This window comes from Vombatus ursinus, unplaced genomic scaffold (genome assembly GCF_900497805.2).
Source record: "Vombatus ursinus unplaced genomic scaffold, bare-nosed wombat genome assembly UNPS02006741.1, whole genome shotgun sequence".
Lineage (NCBI taxonomy): Eukaryota > Metazoa > Chordata > Mammalia > Diprotodontia > Vombatidae > Vombatus > Vombatus ursinus.
Genome location: NW_020946519.1, coordinates 1,492 through 21,465, shown reverse-complemented (window position 1 = coordinate 21,465; position 19,974 = coordinate 1,492). Strand labels below are relative to the sequence as shown.

At 36.2% G+C, this 19,974-nt stretch overlaps 1 protein-coding gene across 1 annotated transcript; it reads right to left on the bottom strand.

Annotated features, from left to right (window-relative positions):
• Nucleotides 1-1,735: 1,735 nt before the first annotated feature.
• LOC114033052 (collagen alpha-1(XV) chain-like) lies at nucleotides 1,736-18,074 on the bottom strand (the record flags this gene model as incomplete). Its single annotated transcript, XM_027848509.1, has 7 exons — nucleotides 1,736-1,801; nucleotides 6,325-6,417; nucleotides 6,534-6,569; nucleotides 10,382-10,450; nucleotides 15,296-15,427; nucleotides 15,928-15,963; nucleotides 18,012-18,074. Coding segments are annotated over 7 exons (495 nt in total), but the record flags the coding sequence as incomplete, so codon positions are not given.
• Nucleotides 18,075-19,974: the final 1,900 nt, after the last annotated feature.

The window sequence follows — 19,974 nt, the reverse complement described above, 5'->3', positions numbered from 1 at the left end:
ATTGATTACATCTCAAGATTATGACTTACAGTAGTAAAGAGTGTGAATATCACCACCATCAGAAATCTCCATTGTGTGTTAAAGGAGAGAAGAAGCTATTCTATGAAATTACTTTTTCCATTGCTTTTGACTCTCCTATCCTCTAAATGTATCTTTGCTTCTCTTTGCATTTCCTGCTGAAAAATTCAGCCAGATTTTCAGTCATTCAACAAGTACTTATTAAGTATGTACTATTTGTCAGGCACTGTGCTGGTTCCTGAGAATACAAAGACAAAAGTGAAATAGAACCTGCCCTCAAGGAACGTATTGGTCTCTCTCATTTTAAAATTTGCTATGTAATAGACACTGTATACTTTTTTAATGATGGCCAATGGGTACTTTAGGGATATTTCCATAATGTCAGATAAGATATTAATAATACTCAGAATAATTTGCATTTTGAATAGGAATCTGAAACTGTCATTTAAAAACGAAGCTTTTTTGCATCCTTCTTTCATATTTGGTTTTGTCTAATTTTTCTATTTGACTATACCTTGAACTTCTAAAAGGATTTCATGCAAACTAATCTACTGATACACCAGGTTAAATAGCCTCTCCCACAGAGATTATGAATATGTTACCATATTTTAAGAGGGATCTTTGAAGAGTGTGCTAAGACTGACAGTTTAAATGTGATTCTAGAGTTTGATAACAGTGATAGCTGGAGAGAGACTGGATGAGACACAGAGATAAGGAGCTAAGAGAATTTCTTTCCTGAGAGACTGAGCTAATATTCAAGGAGAAACAAGCCTGAAGAGGCATTTCCTGAGAGCAGTGAGTTTCACTCTTATCTTGAGAAGAAACATGATGAAGAGAATCCTTGACTGATTTTGGCTATTATCCTGAGAAAGCTCAATGGTTGGCTGTGTTTCCAGTATTTAAAATTCAGCAATAACAGTAATGATTAAAGGTGTCTCTGACCTTCTTACAGCTGGTAGATTGCAAATAATGATTTCTTTTTTGTTATTTGTTATGCTGTTAATAAATTATATAATAGTAACTGTGATGGTTTGGCTGGGAAATTAGGGAATCTGATATCTATCTATCTATCTATATACACATACACACAATATGTATGTATGTATACATATATGTATACATACATACATACATACATACATATACTGTTAATAAATTATATAGTAGTAACCATAATGGCCTAGTTAGGAAATTAGGGAATCTGATTATATATATATATATATATATATATATATACACACACACACACACACACACACACACACACACACACACACATATATATACACACACACATATATAAACACACACATATACATATTGCATATAGATATATGTATGCATGTATATATGTATATGTATGTGTTGATATATGAAAGCTTATGGGAAAAGATGTTTCTTTTTATTTAATAAATAATATTTTAAAACTGGAATGGGAGCTGAATGATTAATTAATTAGAGATTCTGCAATCTTAGTAATTTATGAGGAAATATCAGAATATACTCCTTGATTGCCTTAAAGTCAAGGTAAAGAATGAATAAGATAACAAGCCAAGCATCAGGTAGCTAGGGATAATGATCTCAGTTAGGCCACATGTGGGTGATCAGCCCTAAAACTCTGTTATATTTGAGTGTCATAGCTCTTAAGCCTTGGTACGTTACATTGAGTATGAGCATCTCAACATGAATGCTGAATTTCATAGTTTTTTATACTTACCGGTGGGCCAATTAGTTCAGGAAATTCAGCCATACTCTTCATCCCATCAGTGCCATTGAGAATTGCCTAAGAAAGAAAAGCAGAATGGATAAGAATATGGTGCATTTTTCTTTTTTTATTAATAAGAATAATGACTAATGTTTATATTGTGCTTTATGGTTTGTGAAGCCCTTTACATTGATTATCTCACTATCTCACCTCACAACAACACTATGAATTGTGCATTATTATTATCCACATTTTACAGATGAGAAAATGGGAGCCCAGAGAAGTTAAGTAAGTTACTCAGGATCCTAGAGCTAATAAGTGCCCAAAACAAGATTCAAACTAAGGTCTTTCTGACTCCACGTTTAGAACTCTATCCAGTATGCTACCTAGCTATCTCTTTTTGCTAAATTCAATTAAAAAAAAAAGACAGGCTTTCAATAATATACTATAAGTCACTGCCAATTCATTGATGCCACTTGATTATTTTAAACAACTCAGGTACTCTATTTTCATAAATTTTTTCTCATCAATTTTTCATTCATTCTTATTTAATTACATTTAAGTCCTGATTTGTGCAAACAATGAATCCTATGAAGTGGCCTCATTATTTGAATTCTCACCATATGAAATTATAATTATATGCAAAACATGATCATTATTTCAGAGCAATATAATGAAAATTTTAAAAATAAATTTTTATCTGTTTATTAATGTAACATAATAGCAAAGGATAAGAAAAGTGTATTTCTGATTCCTTTATAATGAAGTCATATTTATAGAAAACAGTTTTTAAATAAAAAATTTTAAATTAATGAATATCATACTTATAAAACTACACTGATAATAAGATGACAACGTCATTATTGTCATGCCATTTAAAATACATTAGCAGTATAAGCTGAATTGTCTTTTCTTTCTTTAAATCTTCCTATTTACTGGTATGTACAGAGAGCTTTATCCACATCTTGCTAAATTTACATTTTCACATTCCTATACAATGAACCTAGTAAAATTGGATGACCTGGGGCATTATCTAAAATCAGCAATGCTTTAAACTTGATATTGTCCTTGCAATAGATTTCAATAGCTGGGCCAAAATTACTAGAAGACCAACCTTCAAAAATAATTTTAATCACCCATGGTTTCTTATTTGACCCCAGAGAACTAGAAGTAATCTTTATGCCTCACAGCGTAAGGATTTCAAGACTGATAAGCAAGACTTTTTTTTAAATCTAAAATTCCTTTTCTCCCAATAAAAATATTAGGGGGTCCTTAGATACTTTAAATCCACTTTGAGTATTTTCCCCTAGAAATATAAGTTCTAGAAAGCATCTTTTCCCAGAATAAGCCTGTTTTATCCACATTAAAAGTTTGTTGATCAACGTATCCATTTTCTCTTATTAAAACATCAAGACATTTACCTGCCATCTACAATGGTCACCTGTCTGGTAATAATAATAGTAATATAGCAATAAAATAGTAGTAATAGTAATAATAGTAGTAAATAGTAAGGAGTAAATAGCAAAATAATAATAATAGTAATAATAATGACTAACATTTATATAGCACTTCATTACATGCTATGTGCTTTACAATTATTATCTCATTTGATCCTTACAACAACCCTGGTGGTAGGTACTATTATAAACTGCATTTCGCAGATAAGCAAACTGAGGTGAACAGAGGTTAAGTGACTTGCCCAGGGTCATACACCTAATAAGTATCTGAGGCTTGATTTGCAAATAAGTCTTTCAGGCTCAGCACTCTATTCACTGTGACACCTAGAATGTTAATTCTAACATTATGCAATTGAACTCGATTTTTAGAAAGTGATTGAACCAACCAACATTTGCTCTAACAATTTCTTCATTACCCATTTCACTTCAATTTTCTTTCACTCTCTTAAATAAACTTGATGCTTTTGTCTGAATGGCAGCTCTGCTAAGAGGAATGCATTCTTGATTACAGTCCTCAATCCATACATCTAAAGAATGGTCCATTTCTATTACTGTAATATTTTCACTCCTCATAGTTGTTTGCAAACCACAAAAAAGCTGATGCAACTTTGTCTTTTTCTTTTGTTTCACCTGTATGTTGTACATTATTCTGTACCATAAATTTAGTCATTCCAACATCTCATTTTATTTAGAGTTACTATGCCATGGGTTTATGTTATTCAATTACAATACATTTTTGTTTTAATGTAATAAAAAGCCTCTTCTTTTCTACACACTCACAATATATCCATCTGAAATATTTTCCTCTTTGTCCATTTTGTGAAGGGTTTTAAAATTAACATGATCCCATTCACACAAAATGTTAGGCAAGTGCAGATTGATGCTAGATATTAAGCATGTTAAAATTCTAAACTAACGCACACATGTCGCATTAATCAAATTTTGGCTTGCATTAAATGTGACCTGGCATAATTTTATGATTCACAGTAAATCAAATTTTGCATTATTCAAAATTGCATTGATCTTGACATTGCTGTATTTTGTTTTTGTCTGTTTCATCTCTCCCATGGTAACTCCATTCTTACTCTAATATTCATTGTTAGCTTAGAAAGTTTATTTATCTTAATGTCGTAAGGTAGAAAACACTCTATAAAACATGAAGCAAGATAAATAGATATCAATACATATGGAATTACTTATAATTGTATCTATTCAAGTTCTTCCACTTTACCTACTTCTTGGCCCATCATTTGGTCATCTGAAATTATTGAGTAAACTCCTTCATCAGTTCTCACTCCGTCATTTTTTTTCCAATTTGTGACTTTATATTTTAGTAGAGGATAGAAAAGTGGACTCAGAGTCAGGAAGATTTAGGTTCAAATTCTATATAACATTATAGGTTTGATCCAAATAATACCTTAGACATGTTCTGTGAATGGTTTAAAATTTGATTCTGAAGCAACATGCTCAATTCTCTCCTTAATATCCACCCATTCATTCCTTTATTAAATAGACACTTATTAAATACATATTATGTGCAAGTCATTAAGATGGGTAGAGATCTCTTGGTTGTATTTCTCCATTCTATCTTGGAGATTTGGGTGCTTGTGGACTCACCTCTAAGAGAACTGTTTTCATGAAAGATGTCCCTTAGACTATGGTGAATCAAAGAGATTATCCCAGGGCTTATGCTTTGCGGGACTTTGTACCTGGTGACTTAGCAATGACACTGAGAGGTAGTTGTTGGAAGAGAAGATAGCTCATTTATCACTTCAACAGACCACAGAGTTAGACTGATGTTGTCATACCCACAATTCCCATTGCTACTTATAGTAAAAAAGTAGATACGGCTTCCCTTACACGCTTCCACGATAGCCCTTCAGCAGCCCCGATGTAAACATCATCCCTTTATTTTTGTATGTCCTTCCTTTTACTTCCTTTCTAAGACTGACATTTTTGGATATTTGTTTTAATTTCATTTTACTTGGATGAAAATGGTCTGTGATTTTCCTGGACCCCATACCTCCCTGTCATGACTCTAGAATTCATAGCTTCTTAGTGATTGACAGCTTTGGTTTTCCTTAACCTGGTGGTATAAGGACAGCCAGCACTGATACCCAGTTTTTGATTCAATTCAAAATCAAACTGAACATTAATTAAGCAGTTACAATGTGACAGACTGCTGATAATGCATTCAAAAGATGATAAAAAAGATTCTTTTCTTTTCGCTACACTGGGAGAAAGAGGAACATGTAGCCAGGTGAGCTCTTAGCCATTTTTGTGTCATGAATCTCTTTAGTGGTCTGGGGAAGCCTATGGACCCCTTCTCAGAACCATGTTTTTAAGTGCACAAAATAAAATACACAGTATTACAAAGGAAAACCAACATTAGTGAAAATAAAAATATAATTTTTTCTCATCTCCTCCCTTGCCCTCCCCAAAATCTATCCAAGCATCTGTGGACTCCAGGTTAAGAGAGAAGAATGGAAGGTAACAATGGAGGGAAGGCAGAAGTATGTTTTGCCTTTTTCTGGTTACTCTGAGTGGTGGGATCACTAATCAGGGAGTATTAAATTTTATTAAAGATGAGATGAGAGCATTATGGTTCAGTGAAGGACAGCATATAGTATCATCTGTATAATTCTGTTCAGCTGCCTTTCCTTCCTTTTCCTTTATTGTTCTCATTTTTTTGTTATTTCTCGCCCAATCTGTCACATCCCCACCCCTGGTACACTACTTTCCTTTCTCTACAGCTTATCTCCTTTCTTTTTTCAAGTGTTTTTCAATCTCGGTCACAGAATCCAATTAGCCAGAAGATCCAAAGGTCGAGAATGGAAATAGATGGCCTGGGTGTGGTTTTGCTTTTCTTCTTTCCACCACCCTACCACCCCAAAAAAAGTGAAGGGAAGTGAGAGGGAGAGAAAATACATGCATGTTAATTTTTTAAAAAATAATTTTAAAGAATAGGCAAAAAGATACTGAATAACAGATGGCTTCAGAATGTCTTCTTGCCAAAGGTAGAAAGCCCATGCTCAATGAATACTTAATCAATGAATGAATAAAAAAATTTTTTTTAAAACCTTTGCTTACTTCGGTATATATTAAATGAAGGAAAACATCACGTGAAGAGGCTGAGGTACTCACTGTGGTCACAGCAACAGTTCTTCCTGGTGGTCCTGGTGGCCCAGGTGGCCCAGGTGGCCCTATTAAGCTATCTCCATCACTCCCCTTTTCACCCTGGTTCCCAAAAGAAAGGATGAGAGAGAAAATAGTCATTGAATTCACATTTGCATAATGTAAATCAAAATGATAGCCAGAATTAAATCTAACTGCTTTGGGACCTGTGAACTTACCTTAGGCCCTTGATCCCCTTTTTCTCCTTTTGGCCCCTGTAGAAAATAAAAAAAATAAATTTGTTGAAAGCTTCTCTGAGACCTGTTATTCTTTCCTCCTCCACACCTTTATTTGAGGGCCTCATTACCTTTCTTCTGGAGTACGGAAATATCATTCAACTATCTAACATGAGATCTCCTCTTCACAATGCATCCTACCGGCACCTACCAAAATAATCTTCCTAATATATGTGTCTGTCCAGTTCCCTCCATGGATCAAAAACCTTCAATGATTCCCCATTGGCTATAAGACAAATATAAACAACTTAAGTTTGGTGTTTAAGGCTTTACCAACCCTTATGTAGTGTACTTTTCCAGGTCTACTCTTATGCCATCTACACTCCAGCCAAACTAGTTGTTTAATGATCTTGTCTTGCCCTTTCCCATGAGACAATTTGTGTGACCTCTCTCACACCAGAAGTAATCAAGCAAAGCTAGATGACCACTTTTCCTAGATTTTGGCTTCTACTTTGAGTGGGAAGTTGGATTAGATAATAACTTCCAGCTCTAAGATTTTAAGGTCCCATTTCTATGGTTCCATGTCCATAATTAAACCTATTATCTACTCCCAAACAAGGTCCTCTCTACCCAAAGGTGGCAAAAGCCAATTATTAAATTTTCAGTGTGAGCTTCACACCTAAAAAAATAAACAAAGAATACAAATGAGGGCTTGATTTATCGATTAATTGGTTGTCTAGACTTAAGATAGTAATGGAGAAAATGTTACTAATGAAATTTAAACTTGAGAGTGTCATGTACTTTTTTTTTTCTTCACAGAACTGGTTGTTAAATATTATCAAGGTGCACCCCTTTCTCTATCTTTCCATTTCCATCAATGACTATATCATTCTCCAAATTCTGCAGACTCAAAACTTTGGAATAATTTTTTATTTTTTGCCTTTGTCAGTTTTTGCCTTTCTTTGTATTGCTACAACTTAGCAGTGTGTCTTGCACATAGCAGGTGCTTAATAAATGCTTATTGACTTGATTTGACTTGCAGTGTCTTTGACATGTCTTCCTTTCCATTCCTAGTTATCACCCTAGCATAGGTCTTCATAGCCTTATGCCAAAATTTATTGCAATATTCTCCAAACCAATCTCCCTTCCCAATCTCTTTTTGCTTTAATCCACATGAACATCAACCTGAATAAATACTTCCTTAAAATAATTTCATCAAGTCTATCTTTTATTAATTAAAAAAAAAGTCTAATGGCTTTCTATTGCCTCTGTTGAATCAAAATACAGGATTTTGGATTTAAACCCATTATATTTCATCTTGTTAGTTTTGTCTCTTTGTTGTCCTGTAGAAATCCTTTAGAAATTTGCTATCCAAGGCTATCCACAATATAGCCTCACTGTCTCTATCACCCGATACTTCCCAATATGAACACTCATCTCCAGCTAACGTGGTTTACTTGCCTTTACACAGATAGGCCATTCTCGTCTCTGCCCCTTGGTTCGTGGTATTCTCTTTGTTTTTCCCTTTCTATCTGCCTCTCTCCCACCCCATCCTCCAACCCTAATCTCCAATTCTAGTTTGTTTCATGAAGTTTCCTCTGACCACTCCAGCCTGTAGTAATTTCTGAACTTGAATAACACAATTTCAATCAATCATTCTGCAGATGATCCAAAGACGAGAAGAACAGTTGATATGTTTGATGACAGAATTAACAGTAATAGTATACATTTTAGAGTGCCTTAATATTTACAAAGCTCCGGGAAATGACTGACAGGGATAAAATATAACAAAGGGTAAACTAAAAAATCACATATTGTGGTTCAAATAATCAGTCGTAAGATGGAGGAGGCCTGACAACAGCAGTTTATTTTTTGGAGGTTTTTTGATTGTTTTGGTGGTGGTGGAACATTAGGAATGTGACAAATTCTGCTTTTCTCCAAGTTTGGTCTGGCTTTAAATATGGGTTGTGACTAAGAACTGTGATACTCAGGACCAGTCTAGTCTTCGATCTCCAGTGACTGGACCATTTCAAGACCTGCCTCTTAATCTCTACAGCCCCAGTCAGTAGCTTCCTATCAAAGTATCACACAGGGAGTCCACTAACTCACAAGTCACCGTACATTGTTGGACAGTGTTAATTGTCATAAACGAGTTCCATATTGGTTTTTATTGGACCTGTGATTTCATCGGTATAGGGAGTTTCTAGTTAGAGACTTCCCCTACTAATGGAGATCACAGTCATTCTCTTTAACTCATAGCCCCTCATTCTGAGGCGCTGAGAGGTTAAGTGAATTTGCTCTAGGGTCACACAGCCAGTATATATCAGAGATGGGACTTAAACCCAGGTTTTGATGACCCCAAGGCAAGCTTTGCTGTGACTATATTATGATGCCTTTCTCTTTTTTCTTTCTTTTAAAATTTTTCTTTATTTTATTTTTAATTTATGGAATATAATAAGCATTTCCATAACATGAAACTGCAAATCTATTATGTACAACTTGCTATTCCTTTTAAATATATAGTAAAGATATCATGGCTGTTCCACTGAATTGCCTCAAGTATTTATTCTGGGGGTGATTAACTGTTTATTAACTCTTCCAGATGCAAAAAAAAAGTTCTTAGCCACTTGACAGCAGCTTTATTATTTCTGCTGAATCAGACTAATGACAACTCTCGAGATTAGCTTCTTAGCTCAGAAACCCTATCTGATTGTGGGGCCTCTTCTTAGATCATCTCTTTTGTGTGGCTAGAAATGAGGAATCCCAGATGAGAAAGAGAAGAAGAAAAAAAGAGAAAAGGCCTGCCTGTCTCAGGACTCGGGAAAATTATCAGGTCTGATCTATGAGTGTCTGATCTAAGGGGCATCAATTCAGGTCAGTTATCCAGGGGCACTTAAAATAAGCACTTAAATTTTACTAGCTCATGTCTGCTTTTCAGGAGACAGATACATCATAGATAGTTTCTAAAGTAGCCCAGACTATGAGCATGGGAGACATTTCTGAACTAAAGGGTCAGATAGAATGACAGGATTGTTTAATTAACATTTATGAGCTGGGGATGTTTATAAGCAATTCCTGGTAGCTTTTTTCCGCCTAATTAGAAAATAGCTTGGTGATAGTAGAGTTATCAGGAAAGCAATTGACCAATGTTGTTGTGTATGTATACGGGTCTGAGTTCCTTGATGGTCCACAGGCCATAGGTACTGTTTACATGGTTTTCCTCCTGGGGACAGAAGGAGTGACAAGGACCAGTAAACTCTGCTTTGTAATTTATCATGAAAATTTGCCTTCTCTGCTTTATGGAGGTCATAAATCTCTTCTGGAAGTTACTAGTGCCTATATCCTTGTATTCTGCACTGTCATTCTTCTTCCAATAATATTTAATAACCTCAATAAAAGGGCAAATATACTAAATATGAGAATAAACTTTGGGAAAATAGAAACCAAAAACAGAAGCAAGGTTTTCACCTTGAAAAGCACTTCATTTAATTCCTACAGACAGAGCTGTATTTTTTTTTTTTTTTGCTAGAGTACACTTTAGACAATCTACCCACCATAAATTAGATGGTACCTTCCATTTAGGACTTCAAAGTTCTATGGATTCTTATCCCATAAATAATAATAGTGCCTTTATGAGGTAGTAGTAGGCATTATGGAAATTACACAGATGGGAAAGTAGAGGCATAAAGCAGGCAAGTTATTTACAATAACTAGTGAATTATGGATAAAGCCAAGGTTTCTCCCTTCTCTCCCCAGCTTCCTATCTCCAACTCTCAAGTACTATGCACAGAGATCTTATTTCTGAAGAGATCAGGTCACTTAAAGAGTTCTGATTTTAAAAATAAACTTACGTTTGGCACTGTTGGTCCTGCAGTTTTGGGTTCACTCAACAATCTAATGCTTCCAGAGCCTTCTATATCCTAGGAAAAGAGAAAGAATGATGTATAATCAAACAATAAAAACTACTTATCGATTAGGCCTACAATTTTTCCAAAATTGTCTTGCCTGGGACAGCTAAACAGTGACAGGCACCAGTTCTGGTGACCAGCCCTCAATATGGAGGGCATATGACATAGTAGATAGAGAGTAGTCTTTAAAGCCCAGAAGACTTGGGTTTTAGTTCTCCAACATACACTAGTTATGAGGCCCTAGGTAAGTTATTTAACCTTTCAATGCTTTAGGTAACTCTCTAAACTTTGTATTACAGAGAAGATGTGGCCTTGCATTGGCTTTGGTTTGTTTCCTATACCAATGAAATCAAAGGTCTAATGCCTATACATATCCTTGTATCACTCAATTGAATCATTCACCAAAGAGAAAAAACTGGGATATTGTTGAAAGATAAGGACAGAAAGGCAGTTGGAGACAGAATGTAGAGAGCTTTAAATGTTACATTAAAAAAAAGTTATTTATTTGGTAGGTACAGGGGAGCCCCTGAAAGTTTTAGAGCAGATAAATGAGATGGTGAATCCCACGGGCCCTTGGAGGGGTGTGTATGTGTGCATGTGTACATGCATGTGTGTGCATTTGTGCATGCATGTATGTACACACATGTGCATATGATGTCCAGAAATATCAGTAACATAAAAATAAAAGGCAGTAATAACACTCATTAAAATAAAGATGACTAGGTCTTTGTCGTGAAGGATGATTGGACAGGGAAGAGAGAAGCAGTTATAAATAATGAAGAACCTTATTACCAACATGAGGGCCAGGAATCATTTTACTCCCCATCATCGCTGGTCTGTTCTGTCCTACTGTTACTGGCACAAGGGGAATGTAGAGCAGGAATATTTGTTAAAGAAGAAAAGCTCCTGCTGTCAAGTAGTCAATTAGATTGACTGCTAGGTTCCAGAGTGAATAAAGTACCAGACTTGGAGTCAGAAAGACGTGGTTTGGAATCCTGCTTCAGATCCTCGCTAGCCGGACCTCTCTCCTCTCAGGTTCAGTTTCACTTGTAAAATGAGGTGGATTTAACTTGACTTCTGAGGTTCCTTTCAGCGTTAAATCTATGATCTTATGATTGGGGAGCCCTCTGGCAGATTTGGTGGTTTGCAAAAAAAAAAAAAAAAGATTCAGGTAAGGGCATTGCTGCAGTATTTGCTGTTCCCAGGAGACTCCTCAGATTTGGGGGTGTCTCTCTGTGTATTCCTCCACATTCATATCTGCGGAAGGCTGCCCAGGTTGATGTGTGTAATGCCTGTTTCCCCTTCCTGTCATGCATTGTGGGTGCTATGGATATGCATATAGTACCTTCCTTGAGGCTGGCAGTCAAGCAAGTCTGCGACTTTGAGGTTTCAAGCTGATAAATTTTGAGCTAGAAGAGTCTGTGGGATAGGTACCTGGTTGGAGATAGCCAATGAATAACTAAAAATCTAGAACTAGAGTTCATGTAATATAACAAGATCAGATATATAAATTTAGGAGTTGTTGGTATAGGAGCAATAGTTGAAATGATAATAATTCATGTTTATATTGATTTTTGAGCCTGAATATCAGCTGTCCTTGGCAATATCATAGTTAATAATAATAATAATAATAGCTAGCATTTATGGCATTCTTTAAGATTTGTGAAGGGCTTTACAAGTGTTATATCATTTTAAACTCAGAATAACCCTGGGAAGTAGGTGGTATTATTATCCCCATTTTTCTGATGAAGAAACTGAGGCAGACAGAGCATAAGTGACTTGCCTAAGGTCACACAGATCGTTAGTGAGACTTAAGCTGAATTTGAATTCAATTCTTCCTGACTCCAGGTCCAGTTCTCTACCCACTGCACCACCAAGTAACCTTCTAAGTGTTTTGAAATATGTGTGCATGTGTGTGTGTGTATGTATGTATGTATGTGTGTTGTTTGTCATCTTTGACATTATGTCAAGAGAAATAGAAGAAAGCTCCTACTAAACACATTGGGTGGTCCTTCTGTGGAGGATATGTGGGGAAGATGGGAAGGTATGGATAAGAATTACTCAGAATGAGTAGGTGTGGATGGGTTGTGATATCCATTAGAGGAAGGAGTTCCCATATTGATGATATCTCAATCTATCATGTATTGAAGTTGACTTTGGGATGTCTAAAAGGTGAAGGTATTAATGTAACTCTAAACATAGGGATTGGGCAAAACTGTAGAGTAGGGATAGATGCACTGAATACTCCAGGTAAGGGATTGGAAAGGCCACTTTTATTCCAAATAAACCACTGGATCAAACATTCGTACCAATGAGAAGAATCATAGGCCTCTATTTAATTCCCTCTTAGCTAGATAGCAAAGTGGATAGAGTATTGGACTTGGAGTCATGAAGATTGGAATTAAAATCCTCCTTCAGATGTTTAGTAGCTATGTAACCCTGGGCAAGTCCTTTAAATTTTCCCAGCCTCAGTTTCCTTATCTGTAAATTGGGGTTAATAATAGCACCTACCTCACAGAGTTGTTGTGAGGATCAAATGAGAAAATATGTGTAAAGCCCTTTGCAAACCTTAAAGAACTGTGTAAATGCTAAGTGATAATATTATTAATAAAAACAATTAGGCAAACAGTCAATCTAGAACAAGCAGAAGTGTGTGGACAAGGCAACTTTTTCTAGCCTCTCCTTGCCTTCTCTTTCCAATCTCTTTCTTTCTCTTGGCAATATAGGGGCTATTTGGGTGATGTTTGTAGTTGAGGTTGATTAAGCAACATATACAGTATAATAACAACAGCAATGATAACAGCTAGTAATAATATTCAATTCAATTTAACATGCGTTTATTAAGCATGTATTACATGTGAGGCACTATACAAGACACTGGGAGTACAAAGACAAAAATGAAATACTGCTAGTATTTACTCCTGGTTTGAAAACACTTTTCTTAAAATAACTCTGTGAGGTTGGTGTGACAAATACTATTGTTTCCATTTTTAAGATGAAGAAACTGAGATTCAGAGATGTTAAATGATTTGCCAAGATCAAGTGTAGTGTCAGAGGTAGGGCTTGAACCCAGATTTTTTGATTCTATTATTCTGTAGAGAAAGGTGTCTTGGACAGCCCCTTTACGACTCTGTCTCTTCCTAACCCTTCTACTCATATGTTCCTTGTACTTTTTTGTCAGACTGAAGTGGCGTAAGGGCATGGTTTAGTCCCATTCTTCTATGCCCTTAATCAAACCCAGGTTTGAACAGGTTTAAAAAACTCTTGTCCATGATACTATCGGATGGAGGTTAGTCGTCATGGAGGACTCATGGGAATAGCACCCTGTTCTTAAATCTAATCATCACATAACAGCAGGCTAAAGCATGGATGCCCAAGGAGATGTAGAGGAAAAGAAAAGAAATGATTCTCATTTCTGCATTATCCTTGCAGGAGAGGCACAAGGGAATTGCTCTGGACTCATTGGTGCTTCAGGGATTCGTGTTTTTATTCATCTGTGTCTTCCATCCCTTGATGCAGATTGGAGCACCTAACTCTAAGACTGAGTGGACAGTTTCATAAATGGCTGTGTCCAAAAACCAAAGGCTTTATGACTTGGTTGATAACATAGTGAGACATGCAATCCATCAGCAGGACCGCGGCCGAAGTTCACCTAGTTTGGTGCTGCCTCTTACAGCTTGCATTCAAATTGCACAGCCTTGGAGAAACCAGAGTCTACTTCCATGCCACAATGAGCCACTAGAAGAAGACTTCAATAATCCTATTACATAGTGTATAATTTAATTAAAGGTCCCACAACAACAGCAACAACAATATTAATGATAATAGCTAGGATTTATCTAAATATTTTATGGTTTGCAAAGCTCATTACATTTAATTTGATCCTCAGGACAACTTTGGGAGGTAGATACTACTATTAGCCCCATTTTAGAGATGACAAAATTGAGGCAGACAAAGGTTAAGTGACCTGCCCAGGGTCACATAGTTAGCAAGAGTCTGAGGGAGGATTCAAACTCTAGTCTTCATGATTTCAAGTCCAACACTCTATCCCCTGTACCATCTCATTGCTTCAAGCTACCATAAGAGAACAATATGCTTATTCTCATATGGTAAATGAATACTTCCTTTTAAAGTAGTTTTTCATATCTCAAATGAGCTGACCAACCACAGATATAAAGAATTTAGAAAGCACTTAGTTTTTATAATTGATATCCTATTTCAGCTTTAATCCAACTAGTTTCAGGGAAGGCTGCAGTAACAAAACCCACAAATATTGTGTTCCCAAAGATTACTTTTTCTATACATAACAGTAGTTAATTGGTGGCATAAATAGTTGACTGGCAGATTTTTAATCTGTAAATTAAGAAAACCTAACAGAATCTGAATAGCAGAATGTGTGCAATTAGTTACACAAAAAACAACGCTACTGGGAACATTTCGTTCCATGTGAACACATGAATGGAGCAGAGCCAGAGCCTTCCTATGGTAAAATCATGCTATAATCCATGAAGAGATTAAGGGGTATGTGTGGGAAGGGCTCAGAGATAAAACTGGAGCTAATTTGGAGTTGACTTCAGGCAACTGGCCTAATGCCCAAATTGGGATTTGGGGATATTATAGAATCTTGTGTACAGTATGTGCTTAATAAATACTTGTTGAATTAGCCAATGAGGTTTTAAGAGCATCATGAAATGACTAACCAGAGCTTTGATTAGGGAGCAAGACCTAGGGAAAATGAAATCCTACCCCAGTGAGTACTAGTACTCTAGAAGTGAGAAAAGAGAGTGGGTGAAATCAATCTTGTTTATTAAATTGCATCATTCTTTCATGCATATATAATTAAAAAAGAAAGATTACCTCAAATCCAAGTCCCACTCCACAGCTGGCTCCAGGGGGCCCAGGAGGACCAGGGAGGCCAGGGGGGCCAGGCTCCCCAACAACGCCATCTTTCCCTGGGGGGCCTGGTAATCCTCTTTGTCCAGAGTCACCCTGGAATGCAAATATTTATTACATTGAAAGGAGCTTAAATCAGTTGCTGAAACCATATACTATTTGCCTGGCTTGAAAAATTATTCCTTGACTTAATTAAGTTGACAAATTATATTATAGCTGTTTCCTAGTTTTATAGAATATCTGAATTGTTCTTCCCGTGTTCACTGGTAGATAAACTTGTAAATTAACTTGAATACATTTGTGGGAGAAATGGCAAGGAAATTGTAGAAATATTTCTGACAAGTCTTCCATGTATACTGTTTTCCTGTGATTTTTGTTTTAGTGCTTGGGATGTCTTTCTATGCTACTCTACATGGATGGGTTGCAATTTGCATGGTTATAGGGAACTCATGAATCAGTGAGATCACAGATTCATTTGAACAGTTGAGTCCATTATGTTTGACATTCACACTCATGATACATATGCAATTATATCCTGAACATATGACAATTTTATAAAATATCAGAATTAGACTATAAAGATATCCCTCTTTTACCTTTTCACCAATGGAGCCATTAGGACCTTTTTCACCCTGAAAAATAAAAGGAATTCCAATTAAGTCAATATTAATAAAAGAATGAGTTGCTATGAATCTTTGAGGATTTATAACTAAGTTCCCACTCAATAAAGACCATCCACTTTTACAATATCCCTGAAAAAGAGTCATCCAATTTCAGATTCAACAATAGGGAAGGAGAGGGAAAGGGAACAATTATTTATTAAGCACCTACTATATGCCAGGGACTGTGTTAAACACTTCATAAATTTTTTCTCATCTGATCTTTATAACAACCCTGTGAGGTAGGTACTAGAATTACCTCCATTTTCCAGTTAAAGAAACTGAGGCAGACAGAGGTTAAGTGATTTGCCTATGGTCATACAGCTAATGCATATTTGAGACCACATCTGAACTCAGATCTTCCTGACTTCATCATCAAGAAACCCTGGGAAATTCAAGGTAATCCACCTAGCTGTGGTAGAGTACAGTGAAAAGAATAGTGGATTGGGACCATGGACCATGATGTAGAGTGCTGGTCCTGATGTCAGGAAGATTTGGATTCAGATCTTGACTCTGTGCTTATTAGTTTGTAATCGTGGGCAAGTCACTTAATGTCTCTGAGCTTTAGTTTCATTGTCTGAAAATGGGCAGTACCCTATAGCACATACCTCACATGGTTGTCATGGGAAGCTAGGCAACTCATGTATGTAAAGAGATTTTTTTTTTCAAATCTTTAAGTGATATAGATGTCAGATAATATTATTCAAGTTTCCTATTACAAAATGACTGAATTTAATAGCAAGTCACTTTTATTTAGCACTTTAAAGTTTACATAATGTTTTCCTCAGAATAACCCTGTAAAGTAGTCAAGTACCATTTTCTCTAAGGTAGGTATGAGAAAACTAGGACTTAATCAAATGAAAAGACTTGCTCAAGGTCACCTTGTTAGAAAGTAGAGGCTCAGATTCTTTAAACTGACAACTCTTTTGTGTTCACTTGTATTAGAAAAAGTCTCTTCAGAAATCACTTAAGGCTACCTTTTAAAGATCTCTGTACAAGGACATAGACAGGACAAGAGATTTAATGCTGAAAGGGAACTTAGTGGCCATCTAGTCCAGGGCTTTTAAAACTTTCTCCAGTCATGACCCCTCCAGTGCTTCTTAAACTGTGGGTCGAGACCTTATTTCTAGTCTAATTCCCCAATTTTATAGAAAAGACTGAGCTTCAGAGAGTTGAAATGAGTTGCCTAGGGCAAATAGTGGTGCCAGGAGAGAGATGAGAAGGGAGAGGGATAAAGAGAGAGGGGTGAGAGAGAGTGGGAAGAGAAAAGGGGAAAGGAGACAGAAAAAAGAGAAAGGGAGGGAAGGAGACAGAGGGAGGAAGAGAGAGAGAAAGAGAGAGAGAGAGGAGAGAGGAGAGAAAGAAGAGGGAGAGAGAGGGTAACAGAGAGAAACAGAGAGGGAGGGATGTAGGAAGAAAGAGGGAAAGACAGAAAGAGAGAGAAAGAAACAGAGGGAGACACAGGGAGAGGGAGGGATAGAGAGAGGGGAGAGGAAGAGAGAGGGAGAGAAAGAAGTGGAAGAGAGAGAAACAGAGAGAGAGAGAAAAAGGAAGGGGGGAGGAAACAATGTGCATTTAGGAGGTGGAAAGATAGCATTAAGCTCATATAAGTGATATTTCTTTTACAAGAAAAAATATGGTATTTATGAAGTCAGTTCTACAAAATCAGACAACTTTTTCTTTTTACTCCTGAAAACTTAAATTTTCATGAAAATAGAATTGATTTAACTTTTAAAAAACCACATTCAGAGTTTCCATATATAGGAAGCATGGAATAGAGTTGATCGTACCTCTCACAAGTAATCTCCATCTGCTCTGATCTTATATGGTGTTCTTTTGGTTTGTAGTGCCTACACCTCTCACAGTTGCTAAGAGGAAGACGTTTTGTAAACTTTAAAGTCTGAAGAAATATGAATTACTATATTTGTTATTACAGGCAAGGCTATTGCCAAATTCCCAACATTTGGAAGCCTCCTTTGTTTTCTGTTTTATTTGTATCCACCCTTTGATTTCGATCTTACCTTTTCTCCTTTCATGCCTGGAAGGCCAGCAGCCCCATTAAGTCCTGGATGACCATCAGGACCCTATTGAATCAAAACAACTTATGAGACCAAATCGTTCCTTATAAAATAAATGAATCATTATGATCAGACCTAAAACAGGCTTTGAGATCAGTTAGCCTGCCAAGGTGTTTGATGTCTTCAATGCTGTATTTTAATGTTTTGCCTGTAGGGGCCTTAAACCTAGAATCATTAAATAACTATAAGAGACCTTAGCAATGGTATATAGTCCAACAGATGAAGACCCAGAGAGATTAAGAAATTCATCTAAGTTCACCTAGATAAAAAGCAGCTAAGTTGAGATTTAAACCTAGGACCTTTAACCACAAATATAGTTCTCTTTCCACCATACAACATTGCTTCTCGCTACTGTTTTTATTTCCACAATAACATCAGCCACATCTACAGTAGGTGGAGCCACTGGCTAAAAGGTTTTAATTAAAACTATTGCTTTGGTGATTTTATACAACAGTAGAAAAAATGATTTGGAGGCAAATGTACAGTTTGTGAGATTGGTAGTTCTCTATCCTGAAAACAGCTGATTCAACAGGTCTCTTTGGGTACCGAGCAAAATGTGGAATCTCAGAAGAAAAACCTTGAAGTTGAACCTTAGCCATTTTTTTTTTTTAAAGAAAATCACCAATTCCCCATAAAGATGGTTGTCCCTTTGGGATCTGCTATACCTTTTTATCAGTTTGGTTACAACTCAAACTCAGGAGGCTCTTCCAGATGGGGAAATATAGTCAATAGAGTTCAGTTGTCTTAAGGCAACTTAGTCTGGTTTTTACTTGAAAACAAGTGAAAAAAAATCTTCGGTTTGGGATGTCAATAACATGCAAAAAAAAATCACAGAGTGTCCCCATTTTTCTCCCTTGCAGAACATTTTAGATCTTTGTCATAAACACTGTCAACTCTCATCCCATCTGTAAATGGAGTAATTTCTTATTGCTTTTCGGCTCATTTCTGTTTCTCTTGGTTGTGTTGCAAAATAGCTTTGTTTCATTAAAAAAAAAAATCCAGTTGTAAAATACTGGGTCATGTGGCTTCAGATGCCAGTACTCATTAAAACACTGAGTCATGTGACATTAGTTCACTCAGAGTTGATTAATTAGGATCATCGGGGAAGACGCAGTACCAGCACGTGTTGTTGGTATAAAAAAATGGATCATAAGCTCTGATTAAAAAGGGTCAAAGAGGAGGAGATTGTTTTGGAAGATTAGAAAGAGCTGAAAGCTGTACAGAAGCTGGTTGCTCTAAAAAGTAAAGAAAGTATGGATAAACTGCTGAGACAGTGTTTTGCTATGTAAATAGGAAGGAAATATTAATATGATGGTTCACTATAGGATTAGCTTCTCCAGAATTCAGGATAAGCTGGGATTGATAACACCAAAGCCAAAGAGAAGTCCAAGGAAATATGTAGATTAACAAGCAAATATTTGAAACTGAAGTTTAAAGTTGTGGTATGTGTTTGTGATGAAAAGTACATGATGAGAAGGATGGTTTCAGAAAAACCTGGGAAGACATATAAATTGATGCAAAGTGAAGTGGGCAGAACCAGGGGAACACTGCACACAGTAATAGCAATATTATAATAATTAGCTATGAAAGAATTAGCTACTCTGGTCAACACAATGGTCCAAGACTGATCCAAGATCCAAGATCTGAAGGACTCATGATGAAAGATACTATCCACCTCCAGAGAGAGAATTGATGAATCTCTGAGTGCAAATTGAAGTATAATTTTTTAACTTCCTTTATTTTTCTTGCTTTTCTTTTTGCAACATGGATAATCTAGAAATAGGTTTTATATGATTTTTCATGTATAATTGATATTATATGGCTTGCTTTTTCAGTGGGTGGGGGAGGGACTAGAGGGAGGGAATTTAAAACTCAATTTTTTTTAAAAGGTATGTAAAAAATCAAT